The sequence below is a fragment of the Ostrea edulis genome, chromosome 8, assembly GCF_947568905.1.
Source record: "Ostrea edulis chromosome 8, xbOstEdul1.1, whole genome shotgun sequence".
NCBI classification, from domain to species: Eukaryota; Metazoa; Mollusca; class Bivalvia; order Ostreida; family Ostreidae; genus Ostrea; species Ostrea edulis.
In genome coordinates this window covers 36,185,486-36,196,798 of record NC_079171.1, presented here as the reverse complement: position 1 = coordinate 36,196,798, position 11,313 = coordinate 36,185,486, and the positions used below count along the sequence as shown (strand labels likewise).

Below are 11,313 nucleotides of genomic sequence, written 5' to 3'. Positions count from 1 at the left end.
AGAGATATAAACACTATATGCAAGTAATAATGGAATATTGCTACATGAATATGGGAAGTTAACGATGAGGAAATTGAAATCATACCATTTATCATAACAATGATTTGTTATTTTGCCGTTGGCATTTATTTTTAATAAAATATTCAGGTATGAAGCAGATGTGGACGACTCTGTGGTGTATTTAAGACGTGTTTAATACTACCTTAATATAGTAGATTTTATGATTTGCAGACAGAACATTAGTTCGGTCAAAATAAAATCATTACATAACATTATAATGCAGATCTACACACCCCTCTCTGTAATTCGAATATAACATGAACATTCCCGAATAAACATTTATATTCACAAACACATTGTTGGCGGTTTATGTCGGTAGCCAAACATATTATTGAAAAGCCAAATATTTGTTTCTGTGTTCTTCAATCCTTCTCACAAACGAATTGAAACGCATGATTGCATACGAAATCGTTTGCGCTGCCAGATCTCATGAGGATGACACATTCCTGGTTTCCGGTATAGTTGTTAGGCTGGTCATTCGCCCATTCTGGTACCACCATTTCGCCGCCGCTGTGATTCCATACAAACGTACCGGAAGACTTGTAGTAAGTTGCGCCAATCCAACAAGAACAGCTCCAAATGTGTGGACACTCTTTCTCAACTGAAACATGGATAATATAAACACTAGATATTCCAACTTGATGAGGCAGAAAACATTACATAAAATTTAAAGTCCAAACATTTTCTTAAAAGAAATATGCAATACGTAGCAACTTTACATAACTTCCTTTTTACGAGGTATTTGGTTTGTCACTCGATAAGGCATAATCAGATGATACGAACAATTTTAATATTATCTCTGCTCGCTGTCAGTTCGGTCTGTCTGTACTAAGTCTCACTGCTTGTTCTCAGTATTGTCCGTCCGTATTAAGTGTCACTGGTCGCTCTCAGCTCTCAAAGTTTTGTTTTTGATTGCAAAGGACCATGGTGACATAACAAACAATATTCTGTATCACAGACTGATTAAGTGTCACTGCTCGCTTTCAGTACTGCGATTCCGAACTAGGTAACACTGATCGCTCTCAGTATTGGCAGTCTGGATTACTTGTTTCTTCTTGCTCTCAGTAATGTCCATTCGAATTATGTGTCACTGCTTGGTCTCAGTATTGTCCTTTCAAATTAAGTACCACTGCTTGCTTTCAGCACTATCCACTTTGATTATGTGTCACTGTTCGCTTTCAGTACTGTCCGTCCGTACTAAATATTACTGCTTGTTCTCAGTATTGTCCGTCCGGATTAAGTGTCACTGCTCGCTTTCAGCTCTCAAAGTTTTGTTTTTAATTGCAAAGGACAATGATGACATAACAAACAATATTCATTATCACACACTGTCTATAAACATCTCAGTACAACATACTATCGTATAAGGTGGCAATTGGTATATGAATTTAAATAATTATCGTTCTGATAAGCTCATTGAATGACACGTGACAAGTTAATCCCGAAGGCGGAGCAATCTTCATCAATGTAGTCACGTCCTTATTATGTGTGTCACTTAATACGAAATGATGATTTGAACTTATTGTATTTTGTTTGACCTATTGTACTATGTTTAGCTATATTTGCTGGGATTTTAGTACGTGTGTCTCATTGTTAAAAAGCAGATGTGCATTTCTAGCAGTTTGAAAATTATGCCATAATTAAGCAAGGTACATGTAAGTCAACAGCAATTTTGGTATCTCGATTTTTTAGCCAAACTATCCACTTCTGGGTTTTATCAGAAACGGGATCATCGTTTCTTGATCCCGAGCATATCAACACTAAAAAACACATACCATTATTATATCATTAGTAGATAATTTCTGTTTCCCGTAATGCGTATGCCAAAACAGTGTGCTTCGTCGTCCCCCTACTTGTTCAGGTATTCAAACTTTTAATAATTTGACATAATTTATGTGATAATTTTATAAGAATAAGAATAATAAATAATCATCAAAGCCATGTATCAAGTCAATGCAGTAATAGTTGGTATATTTAGGAATTTTCCTTTATTTTTTTTCTCAATCGACTAGGGACAAAATGACCTAAATTACCTTTGATCAATGGTACCATTTACTATTGCTAGAACAACAGCATGTTACAACTCAGTAATGAAAAACTAAATCCGTAATGTGATCGTAACTCCGAGCACTGGAGTGAACACCGGCTGGCAAGAGGAAACCAGGAAGGCCATAGGGTACATGGAGGAGGACGCTTGAAAGAGAGATGAAAGATTTGGGATACAGTTGGGGTGAATTAGAAAGAAAGGCAAAGGACAGAGCTGGTTGGCGGACCCTATCGGAAGCCTTATGTGTTACCTAACACGAAAAGATAAGTAAGTAAATCCGAACACTTAGTAATGTGATCAGAAATCTTTGGCAGAACTTAGTATCGAACCCGGTACCCTTGCATTACTGATTAGATGATACCACCACTAAGCTACCAAGGCCAATAAATGTGGTAATATTACTACAGTATAAAACTTAAAACTATATCGGAAATCATACAAACACTCTTTATATCGAGGGGATGAAAAACTTAGAAGAGCTTTTAATCTAACGGAAGGGTACATACTCGTATAATTATTAATAAATCCTATCGTGTGTGTGTGGGTTTTTTTCTGTGGAATCGAATGTTTATAATGTGAACAAAAGTCAATAAATCAACCCTAAACGTGTATCAAATGCATTCAAGGGAACATACAGGTATTTCTGGTTCAATATTAAACATGAAAGAGAACATACGAGCATTTCTGATTCAATATTAAACATGAAAAAGAACATACAAGTATTTCTGATTAAACATTAAACATGAAAGGGAACATACAAGTATTTCTTATTCAATATTACACATGCAAGGGAATATACAACTTTAAAGATTCGGTTTTACTGTGTAGATGAAGATTTTTTAGATAAAAAAAACATATCATCACCCCCAGTTTCAGGTAGAAGGAAAGATTCCATGATCCAGGTGTTTTCCGCAGGTGAGTTCGTTTCGATCAGGTACGAACCCTGACGGTAGCAGATATCCTAAAACATATAAAAACAGTTACATACAAGGCGATCCTCAATTTCCAAATCTAAATCAAAGGTGAAGATAACGAACAGTAATCAATCTCAAATACAAAATAGAGAGTTGGGCAAACACGGACCCCTGGACACACCAGAGGTGGGATCGGGTGCCTAGGAGGAGTAAGCACTCCTGTCGATCACAATCTACATTCAATCAATTAAGTTTGAACACAAACGTTGCATAGAAGGTGAACTGCCTTGCTTAACTCAACTCAAGACATCTAGAGATATTTTGGTTTATGTTTTGAGATATCTAGAGATTTTGTGTATGTTTCGGAGCATTATAGAAATGCTGCTGCTTTTGTTTATCTTTTTGAGACATTTCAGATATTTTTATTAATGTGTTGAGACATTTTCAGATATATTTGTTTATGTTTTAAGACATCTAGAGGTATCTTAATGTTTTCAGCCATCTAGATGTAACTTAATGTTCTCATACATCTAGATGTATCTTAATGTTCTCATACATCTAGAGGTATCTTAATGTTCTCATACATCTAGATGTATCTTAATGTTCTCATACATCTAGATGTAACTTAATGTTATCAGACATCTAGATGTAACTTAATGTTATCAGACATCTAGATGTAACTTAATGTTCTCAGACATCTAGATGTATCTTAATGTTCTCAGACATCTAGATGTATCTTAATGTTCTCAGACATCTAGATGTATCTTAATGTTCTCAGACATCTAGATGTATCTTAATGTTCTCAGACATCTAGATGTATCTTAATGTTCTCATACATCTAGATGTATCTTAATGTTCTCAGACATCTAGATGTATCTTAATGTTCTCATACATCTAGATGTAACTTAATGTTCTCATACATCTAGATGTATCTTAATGTTCTCAGACATCTAGATGTATCTTAATGTTCTCATACATCTAGATGTATCTTAATGTTCTCAGACATCTATATGTATCTTAATGTTCTCAGACATCTAGATGTATCTTAATGTTCTCATACATCTAGATGTATCTTAATGTTCTCATACATCTAGATGTATCTTAATGTTCTCAGACATCTAGATGTATCTTAATGTTCTCAGACATCTAGATGTATCTTAATGTTCTCATACATCTAGATGTAACTTAATGTTCTCATACATCTAGATGTATCTTAATGTTCTCATACATCTAGATGTATCTTAATGTTCTCAGCCATCTAGATGTATCTTAATGTTCTCATACATCTAGATGTAACTTAATGTTCTCAGACATCTAGAGGTATCTTAATGTTCTCAGACATCTAGATGTATCTTAATGTTCTCAGCCATCTAGATGTATCTTAATGTTCTCATACATCTAGATGTAACTTAATGTTCTCAGACATCTAGATGTATCTTAATGTTCTCATACATCTAGATGTATCTTAATGTTCTCAGCCATCTAGAGATCTGTTTTACTCTGATTTTGTAGAAAACCATACCGCAGCATCGTTCCACTTTGATCTTGCTTCATTGAAGAAATAACAATGTCCGGCAAAGGGGGTCCAGCCTTCTTCACAAGCTACAATCAAATACAAACAACAGGTTTATCACACTATGTCAACGAATGTAGTAAAACTTTCCCAACACACTAAATTAAATTGCTGCTCGTCCAGATTTTGTTGTTACGTCTCCCTACAATATAACACTTATGGTATGTAAAATGTTAACAAAAGACAATAGCTTTAATGCATTATATTTTACTAGCTTCAATTATTTGATCATATTACACGCTTACGAATTACGACATTAAAGCTATAATTAGTTTTGTTTACTTTCATTTTACATATTTTATTGTACAAATATACAAAGGGATTGGTTAAAATTTCTAGCAACTTAGAAAACCTCTCCCGTATATGAGATGCAATATGTTAAAGAACTTTTCAAAAAAAAATTGAAATCGATAAACTTTTATGCAAATCAATAGCATCAGAAAGTATGATTTTTAACAACTTGCATGATCATTATCACGATAAATTTTTAACGACTAAACATTTTGACATCATAGACATTTGCTTATTGAACATAAGTGGACAAAGTGAATATTCATATCCAGTGATCAGTCATCGAAAACATTACTTGGTTAAACACCACTCTGATTCCACGTCCCGTGCGGATCCGGGTTAGAAGAGGGGACCTCTTCTAACCCGGATCCGCACGGGACGTGGAATCAGAGTGTAAGAGTCGACTAAATGGGGCGGTTGTTTGGATGAGACCGAAAAGACCGATGTTCCGTGGCCCAGCAGGTGTGGCACGATAAAGATCCATCCCTGCTTAAATGCAGTAAGCGCCGATCATAGGCCTAAATTTTGCAACCCTTTGCCAGCATGAGTAACATCTCCTTACAAGTGAAAGATTCTCGAGAGGGATGTTAAACAATATTCAATAATTTCACACATGCATAAGATCAAGGCTATAAAATAATATGCTACAGATTTACTTACAAAATTCAACGCTACACGCAATACAGATTTTTATGCAACCAAGTTAAGATATTTCACACACTACTGTGGGGCAACGTGGTACATTTATTGACCTCTGCTATCTCTCTGGATGTTTATATTGTGACAGCGCAGAGCCATTATTATCGCAACACATACTGTGACATCGGTTATTAAAGGCATCATCGTTTTAAGTTATCTGGGATCCAGTCGTAACTACTCGGCTCAGACATACGTCACGATTTAAACAAATGCATCCAAGATATTATCCATAACTAAGATAATTTACCACTATTAATTTCCACTAGTATGTTTTTGTATTTGAGTGAATAAGATGTTAATGATACCAAAACTGAATCTCTGGAACATAGTATATAGGAGTTTGGTTCTAGTCTTTTAACCTCATCCACATGCGCGCTTCCGGCGAATAAATGCATCGATTTGATGCAATATCTACGCTGATCCACGTCAGATTATTCACGGATCATGTCCACCTCCTTACGATAAAATACTTGTACCTGTTTTCGACTCAGCCTTCATTGTCACGAGGGTTTGAACGCACGCCTTGTGAACTCACGAAGAAGGAGGTCTACCAGTATAAGTTACAGTGTACCATGACAGTTAGTAATTTTCACATGTGAATATAATCATATATGTAAAAAGTAATTCACTGTTGGTGGTAGCCAAGAGGTAGATCATTTGTCTCGAAACTGGCAGGGTGTGAGTTCAAGCCCCGATTGTATCATGGCCGCGTCAAACCTCAGATGTGAACATAGTTAATAATTGCTCCTTCGACAATCGCTCGGGATGTAGCAGCGATAATCACAGATCTTCCGGATGTGACCTTAAAAACGGGTGTCCCGTCTCACGACAGGCATTGCCACATTGAAGAACCCTTACAACTATGACAGTAAGCGCTAAGTATGTATTGCACCTACAATTTATAACGTCTCAATCTTAGTGAAAAATTCTTGACGGGATGTAAAACAAAACAGCAAAAAAAAAAAAACATACCCTGGTTATTTCTCCAGTATTCCCAATCACCTCCTTCTATGTTGCTATTGACCAGTTTATCGTTGAGGTGACACTTTAGGAGGCTGCAGTATAACAGGGTTTCACTGTACAGAAGGGCAGCACATTCACGTGAATATAACAGGCAATTTCTAACACACGTCCCAAAATTAGTTTCTTGCAAATTTTTAACATAATATTGCTTGTTCACTGACGTCACACCGTCATAAGCGTGGTCGCGACCTAGACTCAATCTGCTGACTCCTTCGTTTGCCTGTGTGTAAAATCCCCCGGGGGTCAGGAACACACAGAGTATATAACTCACGACAAATCTTCTAAAGAACTGGAAAGAAAACATTCTAACGAACTGTAGTTTTCCTAATGAAAGGGTGCTATGGATTTTGTACCAAAAGAAAATACCATACTTCGTCTATGACATTCATTCTAATACGTTTTAATGGTACGATTCTAATTTTATGTGTACCTAAGATTTCAAGTTCTTTTGGTCATGTTTCATTGTTGCACATTAATCATTACAAATGTCGATCATCCACGCTATAAATATATAATTAGTAATCATTCATTTTAATTGAAAGCGTTCAACATTAATGACTGTCTACACAGTTTGATTTTTAATCTGCTGAAGGAGGGAAGCCTGGATTAGATCACAGGAACTAAGAAGTACAGAAAATCAATTAATGCTGTGTAATGTCACGTTATCAAAGGTGAGTAGTGAAAATATACATTTCATTTTTGAAAATTAAAAGAAAGTTTAAACCCCAACACTTCACGACGACATACTCCATAGAGCTACTGCCATTACTACTTGTATTAAAGACGAAGTCATTGGAGATGTAAATATCATAAAATGCATATAAACATTATGTTTTCTGCAATCGGTAATACGACAAAATGTAATAATCTCTAAGTTACAATAGACATGTGTTCACCAGAGGACCCACAGCTTTAGGCCACCCCCACTCCCCTACCCCCGATAAGAGCATTAGCCGATGTACACAATATTGACCGTTGTTTTGATTTTACATCAACCCGGAAATGGTAGCTTAGTAGTTTGTGTGCTTACTTCGGAACCAGAAGTCCTGGATTCCATTCTCAAATTCCGGTGCTTCACCAAACCTAATACTTTAAACATATATAGTGAATTTTTTTTCGCCAAGCGCCCAGCATGATAAATGAAACTGATAGTCATGTATCTTTCAGATATCACCTTTGATACATAGTAGGCTTTGGCAGAATAGAGAATCATCACTGCTACGATCGTAGACACCCCCAAAATATTGGTACTTCACATACAGTTGTGGATGTCTCAATATAAATTGTTTTCAGCTGTTAGAGAACACCTGTTTTTACAAAATTTGTGAAAAAATGTCCTTTGACTTTCAGTGGTACGTACTCCGAATTAAGATATTTTCTTTATTCTCCCGTGTATAATTTCCCAGTCCATCGGATACATAATTTGCACACATGTTCACCGATAAGGATGAATAGTTTCAAGTCATGGCTTTACACTTAAAATGCTTACCAAATAAAAAGCTAGGATTATGATTAAAAAGACTGATAAACGCAACGCAGTTGTCATAATGAATAAAGATCAATATAGCTCAGAAGGTTTAAGACAAGTCGATTCTGCCTATTATCTAAAGGTAGAAAAACCGGATTTAGAAACTGTACCTCAGTCGAACGTTATTATGATTCATCAAAGCAAAACTTTAGGCAAGGAAATCTACCGGTTTTTAAGCACAAATGAAAATACCAGTATGAAATATGGTAGTCCGTATTTGCTCCCTAAAATTAACAATCAAATGGTTGTTGCACTTTTAAAAGGCCAATGCAGTCTCCGAAAAAACCCACTAATCAGCCAATTATTTCTCAATGTGGGACACCAACGGACAATAAAGGTCACTACTGTAATCATTCCCTTGTGCCCATTGTCCAAAAATAAAGTTCGTACATCAAAGACAAGTCCTATTTTATACACAACATCAAACCTTCGATTGCATCAGAAAATGTCATCCTAGTTATCTATGATTGATTGATTAATTTGATGTTTTCCGCCACACTCAACGATTTTTCAGTTATCTAGTGGCGCCCATTTTTTATTGGTGGAAGAGAGAACCCAGATACAATGTACCTGGGAAAAGACCACCGACCTTCCGAAAGTAAACTGGGAAAACTTTCTCACTTACCGGCGCGAGCGGGATTCGAACCCGCGCCCGACCAGATGTGAGAGGTCGTGTGGTTTTGAGCGCGATGCCCTAACTAAACTCTGGTTACTTATGATGTGGCCACGCAGCATGTACATATACACCAATATGAAATTTGATGAATTACTATAATCTGTCGAGAAAGCATACCTAGCAGGCAATTCTGATCTAGAACTATCTCGACCTTGCAGTTTTTATCTCATTTTTTTCTCTCAGATGTATATACTTGCAAATGATTTCTTTGATTCAAGGGAAGATGTCACAAACAAATTATAGGAGCGGCTATGAGGGCTTGCCCGTAACCAGAAATTACACATCTACGTATGAAAGATTCCACTGATGATGTACTTTCAAAATTTCAATATGCCGACAAACTTTTTCATGAAGGCAAAGTTAGATACGACGGTTGTATTATATTTAATGGAAGTCTGAATGAAATTAAGAGATTTTTCGACATAGTCAAGTCTTGTTACAAATATTTGAGATTCACTTATGAAATATCTCACACCAGTGTCAATTTCTTTAACATTATTATTCACAAAGGGACAAGATTCTCAGAGAGCCAACGATTAGACATTCGCTCGTAAATCAAACCTACAAACAGCTTCCAATACCTGCATAAACAGTGCTCACAGCCTGTCAGTTTTCAAGGGTTAGTCAAAAGAGGATGTACTAGATATCTGAGAAATACTAGTGATGAAGCTGCACTACAAATTATTTTAATGATTTCAAAACTATGTTTACAGATAGAATTTAGAGGTATTCTTTTTTAAATCAAACAGGAAAAAAGATAAGAATATTTACTGAACATTATGGTCACCAGGTTTAACCCATGTATAAAGGGGTTAAGGAAATGAATTATGAAATATTGGAATTAAATAAAACACAATGAAGTATGTATTGACTTAATTATTCATAACCCTCCGTATGGTTGCCTACAGTAAACACGAGATCATAGGTGATCTGATCATTAGATCAAAATTAAAATCAAATAAACTTCATAGAGATTGATTGATGTGTGTATAAGGTGGACCCCTGGTGTGGTGGGATTTACTACTCAATATGAATTACGTGTATTATGTATACGGCTGAAACACCCTTAATCAGCTGTGACACGTAAGCAATTAACCAAATTAAGAGTATCGAGTTCTACTAAGTTTAAGATAATTACGTGTGGATGATTTTGTTAATTACACTAAATGTATAATTAGCAATGATTCATCTTAATTGGAAGCGTATATAATTATTTGTTTGTTTAACATGAATGACTGATTGTCTAATTGATTTGAGTTTTATTCTGCTTAAGGTGGGGAGAAGCTTGGATTAGAACACAGGGAAGGAAAAGGGCAGAAAATCAATTAATTTATACCTGTGTAATACAACGTTTTCGTAGTTACGTGGCTGAGAAATATAAAGAGGTAGGTGCAGTTCTACAGACACCTAGCCCAAGACATGGATTATTTCAGTAGGAGTCCCGAAATCAGGCACTACAATAAGAAATACATAAGCAAACCCAAATTACGTTTAATGTGATCCAAACTTGCTTTCTGTTATACGTCAGGAGCATGGAGTTGCCATAAAATTGCAAAACTGCCAAAATCAATGAAAACATTTATTAATTCTGGGGTTTTTCCTTTCATAAAAACATACAGTCCATGCATCGGGCAAATTCATATTCAAATACATTTTTAATCTTATATTAATACACAATATATATTAATTTCATTTTCCTCGACAGATGGTCACACCTTTTCCTAAGAAAAAATATTTATGAAATTCAACAGTTATCAAGCTCTTTTTTAAAAGAAGGAGGGGAAAAGTCTAATTTATGACTTAATAATGCTATCAAATTAGCAATACTTTTGATGTAAGTTGATATAGTGTGCTTGGCATATATCTTACTTACTTCCTTAAAACACAGGTCAAGATTCAAGACATACAAATGAGATTTTTTGGACTTTTTTACATACAGATTCGTACCTTGTTCTTTCATTTTTGAAATTATGTGAAGGTACAAACTACAACGCTATCGTCGGCATACCCCATGCAGCTCGTTAGCTCTTAATGAAAATATGCCGATATGAAGAGTATGCAGTCAATACCCTCGTGTATTTTTTATCTCAAATTTATTTTTTATCTTGACATTCTCAACTTTTCTTTCTGTCAGTATCGATAAACGTTAAATAGTCGCACTATATCTATCCAGATTCATACGCGCATAGTTTACAACTGTAGCACCTTCATTCAAAAATGGCTATCATTACAATATGTAAAGGTATTAAAGATAAACTCATTGGAAATGTAAATATGAAATTCATTTCTACAACACTATATCGTCTGCATTAACTAACACTACAAAAAAGTTTTGATCTTTAAGTTTTAAAGGACACATCGCATGTTTTCAAACTTTTTAATTTTTTCAGCAAAATTAATTCATTTCATGCCTAAAACTACTTTACATGTGTTTTCAATTAAACAGTTTGCGTAGTTTTCTAGTTTGAAAGCGATGAAATTTAAATCTTGCGATATGCATAT

At 35.3% G+C, this 11,313-nt stretch overlaps 1 protein-coding gene across 1 annotated transcript; it reads right to left on the bottom strand.

Moving 5' to 3' along the window:
- Positions 1-200: 200 nt before the first annotated feature.
- On the bottom strand, positions 201-7,089 carry LOC125662694 (C-type mannose receptor 2-like). The gene is made up of 4 exons (XM_048895003.2): positions 6,557-7,089; positions 4,544-4,623; positions 2,972-3,068; positions 201-661 (listed from the first exon to the last, which is right to left on the bottom strand). The coding sequence occupies exons 1-4, from the start codon at positions 6,909-6,911 to the stop codon at positions 423-425; spliced, it is 771 nt and encodes a 256-aa protein (XP_048750960.2). The 5' UTR covers positions 6,912-7,089; the 3' UTR covers positions 201-422.
- Positions 7,090-11,313: the final 4,224 nt, after the last annotated feature.

What these genes read in the sequence shown, in the direction of transcription:
- LOC125662694 (XM_048895003.2), bottom strand. Translation starts at nt 6,911, where the DNA reads ATGTTTTCTTTCCAGTTCTTTAGAAGATTTGTCGTGAGTTATATACTC. An exon ending in ATACTGGAGAAATAACCAGG is followed by an intron (nt 4,624 to 6,556) that starts GTATGTTTTTTT and finishes ATTTGATTGTAG; the next exon opens with CTTGTGAAGAAGGCTGGACC. An exon ending in CAAAGTGGAACGATGCTGCG is followed by an intron (nt 3,069 to 4,543) that starts GTATGGTTTTCT and finishes TATATGTTTTAG; the next exon opens with GATATCTGCTACCGTCAGGG.